This window comes from Lithobates pipiens, unplaced genomic scaffold (assembly GCF_037356315.1).
Source record: "Lithobates pipiens isolate NorthernLeopardFrog02 unplaced genomic scaffold, aLitPip1_a1.2 Scaffold_23, whole genome shotgun sequence".
Taxonomy (NCBI): Eukaryota; Metazoa; Chordata; class Amphibia; order Anura; family Ranidae; genus Lithobates; species Lithobates pipiens.
Window position 1 is genome coordinate 163,725,769 of NW_027507785.1, and position 16,903 is coordinate 163,742,671.

Sequence of the window (16,903 nt, forward strand, 5' to 3'; positions counted from 1 at the left end):
TATTGATCCCACAGCCCATTCTCAATATCTTCAACAGTAGACGAAGGGATTATACAGTTAGGGCCATAAATATTTGGACAGTGACACAAGTTTTGTTATTTAGCTGTTTACAAAAACATGTTCAGAAATACAATTTTTTTATATATATATATATATATATATATATATATATATATATATATATATATATATATATATATATGGGCTGAAAGTGCACACTCCCAGCTGCAATATGAGAGTTTCCAAATCAGAGAAAGGGTTTAGGAATCATAGCTCTGTAATGCATAGCCTCCTCTTTTTCAAGGGACCAAAAGTAATTGGACAATGGACTCTAAGGGCTGCAATTAACTCTGAAGGCTCTCCCTCGTTAACCTGTAATCAATGAAGTAGTTAAAAGGTCTGGGGTTGATTCCAGGTGTGTGGTTTTGCATTTGGAAGCTGTTGCTGTGACCAGACAACATGCGGTCAAAGGAACTCTCAATTGAGGTGAAGCAGAACATCCTGAGGCTGAAAAAAAAAGAAAAATCCATCAGAGAGATAGCAGACATGCTTGGAGTAGCAAAATCAACAGTCGGGTACATTCTGAGAAAAAAGGAATTGACTGGTGAGCTTGGGAACTCAAAAAGGGCTGGGCGTCCACGGAAGACAACAGTGGTGGATCGCCGCATACTTTCTTTGGTGAAGAAGAACCCGTTCACAACATCAACTGAAGTCCAGAACACTCTCAGGGAAGTAGGTGTATCTGTCTCTAAGTCAACAGTAAAGAGAAGACTCCATGAAAGTAAATACAAAGGGTTCACATGTAGATGCAAACCATTCATCAATTCCAAAAATAGACAGGCCAGAATTTAAATTTGCCCAAAAACACCTCAAGAAGCCAGCTCAGTTCTGGAAAAGTATTCTATGGACAGGATGAGACAAAAGATCAACCTGTACCAGAATGATGGGAAGAAAAAAGTTTGGAGAAGAAAGGGAACGGCACATGATCCAAGGCACACCACATCCTCTATAAAACATGGTGGAGGCAACGTGATGGCATGGGCATGCATGGCTTTCAATGGCACTGGGTCACTTGTGTTTTATTGATGACATAACAGCAGACAAGAGTAGCCGGATGAATTCTGAAGTGTACCGGGATATACTTTCAGCCCAGATTCAGCCAAATGGTGCAAAGTTGATCGGACGGCGCTTCATAGTACAGATGGACAATGACCCCAAGCATACAGCCAAAGCTACCCAGGAGTTCATGAGTGCAAAAAAGTGGAACATTCTGCAATGGCCAAGTCAATCACCAGATCTTAACCAATTGAGCATGCATTTCACTTGCTCAAATCCAGACTTAAGACGGAAAGACCCACAAACAAGCAAGACCTGAAGGCTGCGGCTGGAAAGGCCTGGCAAAGCATTAAGAAGGAGGAAACCCAGCGTTTGGTGATGTCCATGGGTTCCAGACTTAAGGCAGTGATTGCCTCCAAAGGATTTGCAACAAAATATTGAATAAATAAATATTTTGTTTGGGTTATGTTTATTTGTCCAATTACTTTTGAGCTCCTAAAATGTGGAGTGTTTGTAAAGAAATGTGTACAATTCCTACATTTTCTATCAGGTATTTTTGTTCAACCCTTCAAATTAAACGTTACAATCTGCACTTGAATTCTGTTGTAGAGGTTTCATTTCAAATCCAATGCGGTGGCATGCAGAGCCCAACTTGCAAAAATTGTGTCACTGTCCAAATATTTATGGCCCTAACTGTATATGTATCCATAGAGGGAATAAAATATAGCCCAGTATGTAATATATACTTTTGAACCAGATGTCCACATATCAATGCACTTGGACTAATGAATGAAGTGCTTCAGTGCATGATTTTGGTTATGTGGGTACCTGTATTATAATCACCATTTCAAGGATAAGTGTATCCTCATGGCATGCAATGCCAAGGTGCTGCTAACAAAGTAAACAGAATATTGGCACGCATTAAAAAGGCGATCAACTCCAGAGATAAAATGATTATTCTCCTGCTCTACAAGACTCTGGTCCAGCCGCACCTGGAGTATGCTGTCCAGTTCTGGGCACCAGTCCTCGGGAAGGATGTGCTGGAAATGGAACGAGTACAAAGAAGGGCAACAAAGCTAATAAAGGGTCTTGAGGATATTAGTTATGAAGAAAGGTTGTGAGCACTGAACTTATTCTCTCTGGAGAAGAGACGCTTGAGAGGGGATATGATTTCAATATACAATTACCATACTGGTGACCCCACAATAGGGATAAAACTTTTTCGCAAAAGAAAGTTTAAACAAGACTCGTAGCCACTCATTAAAAAGAGAAGAAAAGAGTTTTACCCTTAAACTACGTAGAGGGTTCTTTACTGTAAGAGCAGAAAGGATGTGGAATTCCCTTCCACAGGCGGCATAGATAGTTTTTTTAAAACCCATTAAATAAGCACCTGAACGACCACAACATACAGGGATATACAATGTAATACTGACATATAATCACACACGTAGGTTGGACTTGGACTTTTTTCAACCTCACCTACTATGTAGTAGTCAGCTATTCTGCAATTTGTATGTAGAGCTAATGGTAAGTTGTTGCACAGAATATATAAAATAATCATTAGTCCAAGTGCATTGACATCTGGTTCAAAAGTATATATATATATATATATATATATATATATATATATATATATATATATATATATATATATATATATATATATATAAAAAACACACACACTGGGCTATATTTTATTCCCTCTATAGATACCCCCCTCTATATATACATATAATCCTTTCATCTACTGTTGAGATATTGGGATGACCATGGGACCATTATCCATTAATATGACATTTACCTTTATATTCTGATATCACTGAAGTACTGCAAGTAATTTATATGACGGTCCTACATTTTGAAGAGGAATATATTGTTATATATGCCCCCCCCACCGTCAGGTTTCGCTTCTGTGCTTCATTGGTTTTTGAGCATTTGGGTTACTCCTTTATGAATGTTTGTGGACAATCCTTATGCAATTTATTTTTTTAACACAATATTTTGTTTTAATGGATGTCAAATGTATGGTTTGTTCTTATATGCAATAAATTCTCTATCTCCTGAAGAAGCGCTGACACATGCAACATGTAAACCAACCTCTATTACGCTTCAGCAACATATTCCTACCAATTTGTGGAATACCTAATTGAACAATTGTATTCATATATACTTGGTTATCGATAATATCGGTGGTACAAATGCAATCTAGGTCAATCTTTATTATGCGGTTTAATTATATGTATATGCATGCCGTCTTTAACATTATTCAATTGAAATATATTTTTCTAAACAAAATCTACGGGTGTGTATATAAAGTCCAATTAATTTTATCAAGCAATATATCTAGGAAGTTGGCACACAATTATCTGTATCTGCAGCACCATATCCATCTTTTATGGTATGAACTAAGTCATTGGAAACCATATTAAGCTATTATCCATGCGTTTTTGGACTGTGCATGGTGTGAACTGGCTCTAAACGTGGGTTTCTTTTGAGCAGAAAATGAGCTAAAAATCTGATCAGTGCAGTAGAAAAAACAGCCATTTCTAGAGACAAATCAAACTCAGGACAGAACAACCCCTGGATATCAGCTTCATCTGGTTACTAGAACACCATTAGGGGCTGTGTACACATCTTTTGGTAGCTTTAGAACTGCTTTAGGTCTGATTCACACCTATGCATTTTTTGTGCTTTTTGCATTCTGCAGATTTGCACTACAGTCCGTTTAACATGTTTCCTATGGAACACGTTCTGTAGTGCAAATCTGCAAAATGCACAGGTGTGAATCAGGCATTAGACTCCATAATAATAAAACAAATGGAGGACAGAAGAACCTGTGAGGACCCAGACATCTCAGACTGAACACATACTGCACATGTCCATCCAAACAATTGCCTATTAGTCTTATTCTAGTTTATCTACACACTGTAATTGGGGGGGGGGGGGGGGGGGGGGAGCTAAACTAAAGAATTGCATTCTAAAACTGTAAGTAAAGCCAAAAGCTTTTTGTAGTTTTAAAAACAGAAAGGTGTTTTGTTTTGTTTTTGTTTGTTTTTTTATTGGTGTTTGTGTGACTGCTGGACTGAGTTACCCTATGGGATTTCCTCACTTTCAGTCCCAATGACAATGTGCAAGTGCCCACGTGTGTTCCGTTTGGCCATTTTGAGATGAAAAATGGATAGTAATTAATTTCTATGGGTTTTCAGAAGTAAACAGATGATCATCCATTTACATCTGTATCTGTTCAGGTCTGGGTTTTTTGACACAAGGCTGAGTCCTTTTCCCTTTAGGAATATCCTAATGTATACCTAAAAGGGAAAACATTTTTTTTTCATTTTGGATAAAAAGGAGGAGAGGGATTAGAACACCTGTCAGTTTTTATTGCTGTCTTATTTGTCCTGTTTACTATTATCATTAAAAGAAAATACCAAATTTTGAGTTGATCCCAGAAAACTAAGAGGGGAAACCTTCAAATATGGACACTAGTTTGGGTGACCTGGGGGTCCTCAAGGAATTCCCTTAATGTGCAGGGATTTTCCCTCACTTCCTGTTTTGGCATGGTTAAGTAATATTTCTCTCACCTCTGATTAGTGCTTGCAGAAACCAAAGAGGATACAGAAACTGATCTAAACTGACTTGAAGTGCAAACTGATGTAATCTGAATCCATATTTATCAGTTATTTAATTAGAAAAAAAACTTGAATGAACCGATGATGGCCATGGGAAAGGACCCACAGGCTACGTTCGCACGGGTGACTAGTCACACAAAAGTCATTGAAGTAAACAGGACTCTCGGCAGCCACAGATAGCCAAATCATAGGTGGCAAAAGTAGCAGATGACACTCCCACTGAGCTGGCTCCGAGAAAGAATGGCACTCAACACTCCCAGCTAGACTGTGTTCTCACACTTGCCAGTGGTGACAGCAACACCTATGGTCAAGCAGAACCCAGTGCAATCTAGCTAGACTGGTACTGAAATCCTAATTTGGTATAATTAACCCTAAAATCCAACTATGGCTTTAAGAACTCTAAATAGAAAAAACACATAGCACGTGCTCTTCAGGAGCCGGCGTTACATAGGGATGATTGGATTATTGGCTGCAATACTGAGAACTCTCACTAGATGTCAGTGTATAATATAAATACATATGACTCTGTTTCTCAAAATATGTTATTCTTTCCTGCTGTGCTTGATAAAATGTTGCAAGAAGCAGTTGCTATGTTTAACTGTTCACTTGCTGAGAAAAGGAAAAAAAAGAGAGATAGAGAATATATATATTTTTTTTTTTATATTAGTGCCTTGCGAAAGTATTTGGCCCCCTTGAACTTTTCAACCTTTTGCCACATTTCAGGCTTCAAACATAAAGATATAAAAATTTTAATTTATTAGAATCACCAACAAATGGGACACAATTGTGAAGTGGAACGAAATCTATAGGATAATTTAAACTTTTTTAGCAAATAAAAAACTGAAAAGTGGTGCGTGCAAAATTATTCGGCCCCTTTACTTTCAGTGCAGCAAACTCACTCCAGAAGTTCAGCGAGGATCTCTGAATGATCCAATGTTGTCCTAAATGACTGATGGTGATAAATAGAATCCACCTGTGTGTAATCAAGTCTCTGTATAAATGCACCTGCTCTGTGATAGTCTCAGGGTTCTGTTGAAAGCGCAGAGAGCATCATGAAGACCAAGGAACACACCAGGCAGGGCCGTAATACTGTTGTGGAGAAGTTTAAAGCCGAATTTGGATACAAAAAGATTTCCCAAGCTTTAAACATCCCAAGGAGCACTGTGCAAGCGATCATTTTGAAATGGGAGTATCAGACCACTGCAAATCTACCAAGACCTGGCCGTCCCTCTAAACTTTCAGCTCAGACAAGGAGAAGACTGATCAGAGATGCAGCGAAGAGGCCCATGATCACTCTGGATGAACTGCAGAGAACTACAGCTGAGGTGGGAGAGTCTGTCCATAGGACAACAATCAGTCGTACACTGCACAAATCTGGCCTTTATGGAAGAGCGGCAAGAAGAAAGCCATTTCTCAAAGATATCCATAAAAAGTCTCATCTAAAGTTTGCCACAAGCCACCTGGGAGACACACCAAACATGTGGAAGAAGGTGCTCTGGTCAGATGAAACCAAAATCAAACTTTTTGCCCACAATGCAAAACGATATGTTTGGCGTAAAAGCAACACAGCTCATCACCTTCAACACACCATCCCCACTGTCAACCATGGGGGTGGCAGCATCATGGTTTGGGCCTGCTTTTCTTCAGCAGGGAAGATGGTTAAAATTGAGGGGAAGATGGATGCAGCCAAATACAGGACCATTCTGGATGAAAACCTGTTGGAGTCTGCAAAAGACCTGAAACTGGGACGGAGATTTATCTTCCAACAAGACAATGATCCCAAACATACAGCAAAATCTACAAAGGAATGGTTCCCAAATAAACATATCCAGGTGTTAGAATGGCCAAGTCAAAGTCCAGACCTGAATCCAATTGAGAATCTGTGGAAAGAGCTGAAAACTGCTGTTCACAAACGCTCTCCATCCAACCTCACTGAGCTCAAGCTGTTTTGCAAGGAAGAATGGGCAAGAATTTCAGTCTCTCGATGTGCAAAACTGATAGACACATACCCCAAGCGACTTGCAGCTGTAATCGCAGCAAAAGGTGGCTCTACGAAGTATTAACACAAGGGGGCCGAATAATTTTGCACGCCCCACTTTTCATTTTATTAGCTAAAAAAAGTTTCAAAAATCCTATAGATTTTTGTTCCACTTCACAATTGTGTCCCACTTGTTGGTGATTCTTCACAAAAAAAATGTATATCTTTATGTTTGAAGCCTGAAATGTGGCAAAAGGTTGAAAAGTTCATGGGGGCCAAATACTTTCGCAAGGCTGTGTGTGTGTGTATATATATCACACACACACATACACATACACACACATACACACACCAGAATCATTGTAAATTATAAATTATACAGAAGTAATGAAAAAATTACATTGGACTTGTTTTTGATGGGAATATGGGTAGAATTATTATTTCTCATGGGGTATATGGGAGGAATATCATGTTAACACAGGACAATGAACATATATAATCAATTACTGATAATATGCATAATTATTTTTCTACATGGGGATTATGGGTGGATTGTTGTAGTTAAACATACATAGGAATATATTCAACCTATTTCTGATATGAACATGCACATAATTTTTCTCTACAATTTCTACAATATTCCACCCATAATCCCCATGTAGAAAAATTATATGCATATTATCAGTAATGGGTTAAAGAGGGATTCCACCTAAAAAAAAAAAAAAAAAAAAAAAAAAAAAAAATATTAAAAGCCAGCAGCTATAAATACTACAGCTGCTGACTTTTAATAAATGGACACTCACCTGTCCCAGGTTCCAGCGATGCTGATCGATCGGCTCTCGGCTACTGCCGTCACCATTCTAGGTGAGGGAATCAGGAAGTGAAGCGAATCGGCTTCACTTCCCGGTTCCCTACTGCGCATGCGCGAGTCGCGCAGCGCAATAGGAATTGTCCGCGCTGTCACTGGGACCCATGTGTGTCCCAGCAGACAGCAGGACAGGAAATGGCATAGACTCCCACGGGAGTCTATGCCCAGAAGTGGGTGTAAATACCTGTCTTTGATAGGCATCTCCACCCCCCTCCCCCCTGTAAGCACCTTTGTTGTGACACCGGAGGGGGGGGGGGGGGTTCCGATCAGCGGAAGTTCCACTTTAGGGTGGAACCCTGCTTTAAATATGTTCATTGTCAGGTGATAACATGATATTCTTCCCATAAACCCCATGAGAAATAATAATTCTACCCATATCCCCATCAAAAACAAGTCCAGTGTAATCTTTCCATTAGCAAATGCTTGTTGCAATATTGCATCAAGCACTAAAGAATAACATTTGAGAAAAAAAGTCGTATGTGTGTGATAGAGATATATATATATATATATATATAAAAAATCTCTATATGACTGACATCTAGTGAGAGTTCTCAGTATTGCATCCAATAATCCCATCATCCCAATATGCAGTTTGGTACGTCCCAGTTCTGTTCTCCTAGAAGCAGAGAGGGGAAACCTTCCACTGGGGATAGCTGTTGTGATGACAGCGGTCTAGGAGAGAATTGCCTCACTTTATAGAGACATTTCCTCCACATTCCTGTGATGTCTATGGACAGAAATGAAAACGAGGGGAAAATCTCCAAAATACAACATACGGACAGCAAACAAAAAAGTTTGCCTCTTCCCTGCTCTGTCCAGATAAAAATAATAAAAACAAATATTACAGAAGTGATACGCTACAATGATACATCAACCACCTAGAGCACATCTCTCCTGATCCTGTAATACCGTGCACACTGGGACCTGCCGCCTTACAGACACTATCTGTTTTCTTACTTTAGAGTCACAAGGTAGCACAAAGCTCTCTTATACAGAAAGAATTCCCTCCATACACCCGACACTCACTCTCTAGTCTCTACGTTCCACTTTCCCGGAAACAAACTTCCTGAACCCCGCGATTTACGTCATCGAAAAGCGCCCGTGTGTTATGGGCGGGGCATGGTGTGTCAGCAGGTTTGGCAGCTACACTCCAGGCCTCTCATCAACGATGACCAAGCAAATGGGCGTGTCTTCCTCCAAGTTGTGATTGTTGCCCCAGTGGTGAACGTGGGCTGGAAGGTTAGCTGAGCCTGTGATTGGCTAGAAGCACCGCAGTGGGCGTGGCGCGAACAGTGAGGTCTGTCAGTGTTACCTGGTTGTCCTAGGGAGCTATCTAGGATTGGTGAGAGAACAGCCCCGGTATGGAGTCCGCTCAGTGTTGTCACGCCGTCCGGTTGTACGTGTACGACTTGTCCCGCGGCCTGGCTCGGCGCCTCAGTCCTGTCATGCTCGGTAATGTTCATTTCATGGCACTGTATGGTGGGAGTGATGGGTGGACGGGGGTAGATGAGCTGTATTTGTACTGTACCTGTACTGTACGGAGCCAGAGATCACTGCTTGTCTCCTATGACTCTGTAGGCCCAATGCTGCCATACACGGGGATCCTTGTCACTGACATATAATGACATACAATGTAAGATCATAGCAAATCCACCCAGATAACTAGCAATCACAGCTAGCAGCTACAAAAAAAGTTTATCTTTTGACTTTTAATAAAAAGACACTCGCCTGTCCCACAGTCCAGCAACGTGGCCACCCAAACCCTCCATTCTCTTCCCCCACCTGTCTACGGCGCTGGCAATACTACTGTGGGCATCCTACTGTGACAGCTCGCAGCTTCATAGGATGCATTAAGGTGAAAAAACATGAGGGTTTACAACACCTTTTAAGCCTAGGTTCACACTGACAGTGGCAATGAAATTGTGAGAGTTCAGCTGAACTCTCACAATTTCATTCCTGCATGTCCATTCCGACTTTGAGGGCGATTCCAGAGATATCTGTGCGGGTTTCTGCACAAATGTCTATTGAAATCCCATACCAAAGTCGCCAAAAGTTGTACAGAAACGACTTTTAGGAATCAGTGTGACGCCGCAAAGTTGACGTCGCACCAATTTGGACGGTGCCATTGGCATCAATAGCCGCTGATTTGACATGTCAAACTGCATGCCAAATCCCTGCAATGTGAACCAGGACTAAGTCCACACTTGTGCGATACGGGAACCCTGCAAATCCACTACAGGTTCCTGCATCACACCTGACTTCCAAGGCAGTTCACACTGCCATATGCGAACTGCTGGCAGTGTCAATACAATGTTAATGGCCCCCGTTTCAGCTTGCATATCGAACTGACACCCATGCAATCCGATTCTGGTGCGGACCAAAAAAGGGGTCCTGTGCGAGTTTAGTCTGAATGTGATGCAAATTTAGCCATACTGTCTGGCTGCAACTGCATTGCATGTGATTTGGACTGCGGTGTGAATCGCATGCGATATCACACCACATACTAGTGTGAACAGTGCCTAAAGGCTCATACACACTATAAGAAAATCAGGAAAGGATTTTCGTTTGTGTACATAGTTTTTCGACAGCTGATTTTTATTTTTTTATTTTTTTTGTACGGAAATTCCCAAAGTGACAAACTCCAAAATTTTGCTTGTACGGGCACAGAGAGTGATTTTTGTTTGTCCTGTGGTGTCTGCAGAGTTACTTGCATATTTATATATTTCCTAATAATTATCAACGCCAAAATAACCTTGAAAGCAAGCAGGAGAATAATTTGTTTTACACTGGGATAAAAACTTGCCCTGCTTTTAAACTGCTACTATTTTTAGCATATGTAGCATTTAAAATTAATCAATTCAAAAAGAACAAGCACATTTCTTGCATTTAGCGGCAATATAAAACAAGGTTTACTTCAACAGTGTCAAAACCACAACCCCAAACATTAAAAAAATCCTCTCTACAAAAGGGCCACTCCATTTTATAGAATTATTAGCATGCGTTTTCATTGTAAAAGACTGCCACCTTCAGTATATCCTCGGTGTTACTGTTTAAATGAGAACTTTTTTTTTTTTTTTAGGTTTCTCAAGTAGAACAAATTGCACAGAGGAGCTTCTCCACTTGGCCCTCGTTCACACTTGAGCATTTGGGATCTCAGGCAGAATCGCTGTGATCCCAAAACGCTTGCACAAATTACAAATTGCACCACGTCTATTTGGGGGCAATCGTGGTCCGGTCCTTCTGTGATTGTTGCAGCAAACTGCATCACGCAAAGTTTGTTACCCAGAAAAATGTTCCTGCTCATTTTTTGCGCAACAATTGTCATGTGCTGTGTTTTTCTTTGACTCCTGTGCAATTTATCTCGCCAGAACAGCACTGTTTTGGTGCAATTTTGGGATCACTGGCAGAATCTTGGCAATCCTGCCAGAGATCGCAAATGCTCAAGTGTTAACAGGGCTTTTTGCTTTGTTAAATGTTTTGTTAAAAATGCATGCATTGCATTACAGATGTTAAATGGGTCCATGCTTGTTAACAACTAAGGCACTTCTGGTTTATTTAGTAACAATGGAAATGCAAAGTGCAGCAACTAATAGCAGCCAGTCAGAATTTGCTGATTTTAGACCAGCACAGAATTCATTCTGATTTTTTTTATTATATTTTTTTTACAGGCAAATAGGATAAGTTCTTCAATGCAGCAGAGATAAAAACATAATAAAATGAAGAACACTGTTGTATTTGTGTAATTTGTATTCTTAAGAAATGTCTTCTGAAAATATATTTCCCTATCTGAATGTTTGATTTATGATGTTTTTTCTTCCTCAGGTAAGCAGCTAGAAGGAATTTGGTAAGTGTTCGTTTGTTCTTGTATTTGCCGCAGTCATGTGTCATTGTTGTTATATCATACATAAACCCTAATTGGATGACATTTATTTAGGAGGTAATTTATATCAAGGCTTGCTCTCCATTACACATTGTTGTGCTGCACACAGAGTGGGCCGCATTTTATGGCCTATTCATAAAATGCAGGTTGTAGTGCAGAGACCATCAGTGCTGGTTCACACAGGGGCAACACAACTTGCAGCGCGTCTTTGAGCAACTTACAATACGACAAAGTTGCCTCCAGGGTAGGCGACTGGCTGTGGCCAATCACAGAATAATCATCTCTGTGGGAGGGAGGGGTGTTTCCTGGGTAAACGTGGGGGTACCTGGGTAAATTTTTTATTTTTTTTCCTGTAAAGTCACTTCAATATAGATGGGGAGGTGACTTCCATTGAAATCTATGGGTACAAATCGCCTAGAAGTCGCCTTTTAAGTAGTGCAGGAACCTTTTTCTGAAGTCGGAGTGACCTTTAAGATGTCTCTCATTCACTTCTATGGCATTTCTTTTGTCCAGCGACTTGGGGTGACTAAGAGGACTTTACAAGTCGGATCCCAGGTTGCTGTAGTGTGAACCGGCTCTGAGTTCTTTCAGGTTATCTTAATTAAGAGTGCTTCATGATTGCAGGAGAGTAGGTCATAGCACTTTGACAGGTCACATGTCCCCTTCTCCAGAAGCCAGTGGGTTACATTTATTATGCACAATTATGTGCTCCCTTTTTTTTTTTTTTTTTTTTTTTAACAGTTTTCTAAAAGCATTTTGCATTTTTGACCGTTTCATTATTATCCTGGATTGGCTTAATGATGACAATGGTTGACTATGCCTGTGCGATGTGTATCAGCAACATAGTCTCCACCAGGGACTCGTGTGAAACTCTGACCAAGCAGGAGAACAATTGGGGAACAATTGTCACACCAAAACAGAAAGGAGCTGACCAAGGACCATGGCAGGAACACCAGAGATTTCTTTCAATAAAAGCTGCAGATTTGACAGGACTAAAAACAACTTTAGTAATTATGTTGACATGGAAAGATTTTAGTCAATAGATTTAGGTCAACTTTACCTGGTAAACATGTCATGTCATTTTTTTTTTTTCTTCTACTGGATCAGTCATAAGCCTATGCAGAACATTCCAAAACCACTGAAATTATTTTGTTGTCTTTGTTGTAAAATGTGAAGTAAACCTTCTCTCCATCCTTACTTTAATTCAAGGATCCTCCTACCTGTAACATAACCTGTAATGACAAATCCAGGTATGTTTATATTTATAGCCAAAATTCCAGTTAATGTGTCCTAGAAGCAGGGCTGCTGATAGAAACCGCGGGGCCCCTACCCGACAGGCACCCCCAAGAGAACATTAAAGCTATATTTCGCTAAAAATACAATAAAATCATTATTAGCAGATACCAATACAACCTAACTCACAGAATTCCTGCTAAATCTAAATGATAAAATGGTGTTAATAAATTAAAAATGAAGATGAGATGGTGAAGAAAATATACAGGCTGGGCAGTTGTATCTCCTGGGATCAGAGAGGCAGAGAAACAGAGCTAGGCCTCATGTACACTACAACTGCGAAACTCAAGTTTAGGAGCAGTTGGTCCCTTTTTTTTTTTTTTTTTCCCCAGCGGCTCCAGAACTGTTCTTTTTTTTATCTTATGGGTACGTGTACATTCGGGCGTTTCTAGTAGTTTAGAGGCAGTTGAGGTTACTGGCTTTTTTGAAAGCAGAAAAATTGTGTTCAGGACTGTAGTTTACTGGTATTTCAAACCCCAAACATATGTAACCTCGGTAAACTGCATTTATGCACATTTGCATTTTTATAAGGTTTTTAACCACTTCAGCCCCGGAAGGATTTACCCCCTTCCTGACCAGAGCACATTTTGCGATTCGGCACTGCGTCATTTTAACTGACAATTGCGTGGTCATGCGACGTGGCTCCCAAACAAAATTGACATCCCACAAATAGAGCTTTCTTTTGGTGGTATTTGATCACCTCTGCGGTTTTTATTTTTTGCTCCATAAACAAAAAAAGCGACAATTTTGAAAAAACAGCATTATTTTTTACTTTTTGCTATAATATCCCCCAAAAATATATTTAAAAAAACGTTTTTTTTACTCCGTTTAGGCCAATATGTATTCTTCTACATATTTTTGGTATAAAAAAATTAGCAATAAGCGTTTGGTTTGTGCAAAAGTTATACCGTTTACAAAATAGGGGATAGTCTTATGCCATTTTTATTTTATTTCTTTACTAGTAATGGCAGCGATGTTTATCATGACTGTCACATTATTGCGGACACATCGGACAATTTTGACACATTTTTGGGACCATTGGCATTAATACAGCGATCAATGCTATAAAATTGCATTGATTACTGTAAAAATGTCACTGGCAGTGAAGAGGTTAACCACTAGGGGGCAGGGATGGGTTAAGTGTGTCCTGGGGGAGTGTTTCTAACTGTCTGTCTGAGGGATGGGCTAGCAATGACATGACACTGCTCTCACAAAATTTTCTACATCTTTGGAGCCTCATCAATATCGGGAGCATTTCCTCACACATGCTCATGATGGGATCCATAGTGAAAACACAAAAAATGAAGACCGCTATCAAGCACACTACTCTCTCCTCTCACAGAATGTCTGACATGGTTAATAATACTTTTTTTTTTTTTTTCATGTATTGTTGGCATTTGGGAGGGTCTTCTGAGGTTATCTTTAATCACTTCAATACCAGGCACTTAAACCCCCTTCCTGCCCAGGCCAATTTTCAGCTTTCAGCGCTGTAACATTTTGAATGACAATTGCACGGTCACACAACCATGTACCCAAATGAAATTTTGATAATTTTTTTTCACACAAATAGAGCTTTTATTTTGGTGGCATTTTGATCACCTCTGCGTTTTTTTTTATTTATTTTTTAATTGTTTTTATTTTTTATTTTATTTTTTGCGCTATAAATAAAATAGCAATTTTTGGAAAGAAAAAAAAATTACAGTCAGGTGCATAAATCTTGGGACATTGACACAGTTCTAATCTTTTTGGCTCTATACACCACCACAATGGATTTGAAACAAAACAAACAAGTTGTGCTTTAACTGCACATTTTCAGCCTTAATTTGAGGCTATTTACATCCAAATCTTGTAAACGGTGTATGAATTACTACAGTTTGTATATGTGCCTCCCACTTTTTAAGGGACCAAAAGTAATGGGGAAATTGGCTGCTCAGCTGTTCCATGGCCAAGTGTGTGTGTTATTCCCTCATTATCCCATTTACAAGGAGCAGATAAAAGTTCCAGAGTTAATTTCAAGTGTGCTATTTGCATTTGGAATCTGTTGCTGTCAACTCTCAATACAAGATCCAAAGAGCTGTCATTATCAGTCAAGCATGCCATCCATTAGGCTGAAAAAAACAAAACAAACCCATCAGAGAGATAGCAAAAAACATTAGGTGTGGTCAAATCAACTATTTGGAACATCCTGAGAGAACGCACTGGTGAGCTCAGCAACACCAAAAGACCTGGAAGACCGTGGAAAACAACTGTGGTGGATGACCCGACGAATTCTTTCCCTGGTGAAGAAAACACCCTTAACAATCTCCAGGAGGTAGGTGTATGTGTTTCAAAGTCAACAATCAAGAGAAGACTTCAGAGTGAATACAGAGGGTTCACCACAAGATGTAAACCATTGGTGAGCCTCAAAAACAGGAAGGCCAGATTAGAGTTTGCCAAATAACATCTAAAAAAGCCTTCACAGTTCTGGAACAACATCCTATGGACAGATGAAACCAAGATCAACTTGTTCCAGAGTGATGGGAAAAGAAGAGTATGGAGAAGGAAAGGAACTGCTCATGATCCAAAGGATACCACCTCATCAGTTTAGCATGGCATGGTGGTGGTAGTGTCATGGCGTGGGCATGTATGGCTGCCAATGGAACTGGTTCTATTGTATTTATTGATGTGACTGCTGATAAAAAGCAGCAGGATGAATTCTGAAGTGTTTCAGGCAATATTATCTGCTCATATTCAGCAAATTGCCTCAGAACTCATTGGATGGCGCTTCACAGTGCAGATGGACAATGACCCGAAGCATACTGTGAAAGAAACCAAAGCGCACTTTAAGGGAAAGAAGTGGAATATTATGCAATTGCCAAGTCGATCACCTGATCTGAATCCGTTTTGAGCATGCATTTCACTTGCTCAAGACAAAACTGAAGGAAAAATGCCCCAAGAACAGTCAGGAACTGAAGACAGTTGCAGTAAATGGCTGGCAGAGCATCACCAGGGATGAAACCCAGTCTCTGGTGATGTCTATGCATTCCAGACTTAAATCTGTAAATTGACTGCAAAGGCAACCGAGTATTAAAAAGTGAAAGTTTGATGGATGATTGTTAATCTGCCCCATTACTTTTGGTCCCTTTTAAAAAGTGTGAGGCATGTATACAAACTGCTGTAATTCCTACACCGTTCCCTTGATTTGGATGTAAATACCCTTAAATTAAAGCTGAAAGTGTGCAGTTAAAGCACATCTTGTTTGTTTCATTTCAAATCCATTGTGCTGGTGTATAGAGCCAAAACGATTAGAATTGTGTCCATGTCAAAATAATGATGGACCTGACCCTTTAGGTCGATCTGTATTCTACATTATTTTTTGGTTAAAAAAAAAACGCAATAAGTGTATATTGATTGGGACTGTGCCATTGCGACGGACAGATTGGACTTTTTCTTTTTTTTTTTTTCAACTGCTCCTGAACTCTCCTCCTGTTATCTTATCAGTACATGTACACAAGGTCGTTTATAGTCATTTCTAGGAAGCTACGTTTTTTATTTTTTTTTTTTATTTTTTTTTAAGAGCCCTTTTTTGGAAAGCAAAAAAATTAGTTCAGACGCTGAGTTTAGAAGCGTTTGGCACTTGAAATGCCTCTAAACTCAGTAACTTGCGTTTTAGCCACGTTTCGTTTAGTCGTTTTTTCATTTTTGGCTATTTTGAAATGGCTTCTAAACGCAAACTCGGAAAAACTGACGTTTTAAACGTCGGTTACTATCTGTCAAGTTAAGTCATTCAGGAGAGGCTGTAAAAATGTCCCGTGTACATTAAGCTTTAATGTACACGGGACATTTTTAAAACCTCTCCTGAAGGATTTAACATGACAGATAGTAACTGATGTTTAGAAGCATTTGGGCGATTGAAATGCCTCCGAACTCCATTTTTATTGCTCTCCAAAAAGGCCTCTAAACTCAGCTGCCTAGAAACGACTATGAACAACCCTGTGTGTATGTACTGATAAGATAACTTAGAGGAGAGTTGAGGAGCAGTGGAAAAAATGGCCAATTGCTCCTAAAATGTCAGTTTAGCAGCAGCACTGTACATGAGACCTTAAAGCTGTAAAATTGATGTTTTTCATTGACTTTTCCAGCCTTAAGAAAAGGGCTTTCAACTGCTCTGTGTACATGAGGCCTTACAGAGATAACTCGGGAGCAGAGCTAACATTAGA

At 39.7% G+C, this 16,903-nt stretch overlaps 2 protein-coding genes across 4 annotated transcripts in view; one reads left to right on the forward strand and one right to left on the reverse strand.

Annotated features, from left to right (window-relative positions):
* Positions 1-8,692, reverse strand: part of XRCC6 (X-ray repair cross complementing 6) — a 229,176-nt gene extending 220,484 nt beyond the window's left edge. For 2 of the 3 annotated variants that reach the window (XM_077452527.1, XM_077452525.1), the window contains exon 1: positions 8,558-8,692. The gene's annotated coding sequence lies outside the window, so the exon portion shown is untranslated. Of the gene's footprint in view, positions 1-8,488; positions 8,508-8,557 lie in introns of those variants that run through there. The other variant, XM_077452526.1, reaches the window with a different exon arrangement.
* A 52-nt stretch (positions 8,693-8,744) lies between these two features.
* DESI1 (desumoylating isopeptidase 1) overlaps positions 8,745-16,903 on the forward strand; it is a 63,041-nt gene continuing 54,882 nt past the window's right edge. Inside the window, exons 1-2 of the mRNA XM_077452528.1 lie at positions 8,745-8,983; positions 11,354-11,375. Of these exons, the coding sequence (XP_077308654.1) occupies positions 8,893-8,983; positions 11,354-11,375 (113 nt within the window). The 5' untranslated portion in view covers positions 8,745-8,892. The remainder of the gene's footprint in view (positions 8,984-11,353; positions 11,376-16,903) is intronic.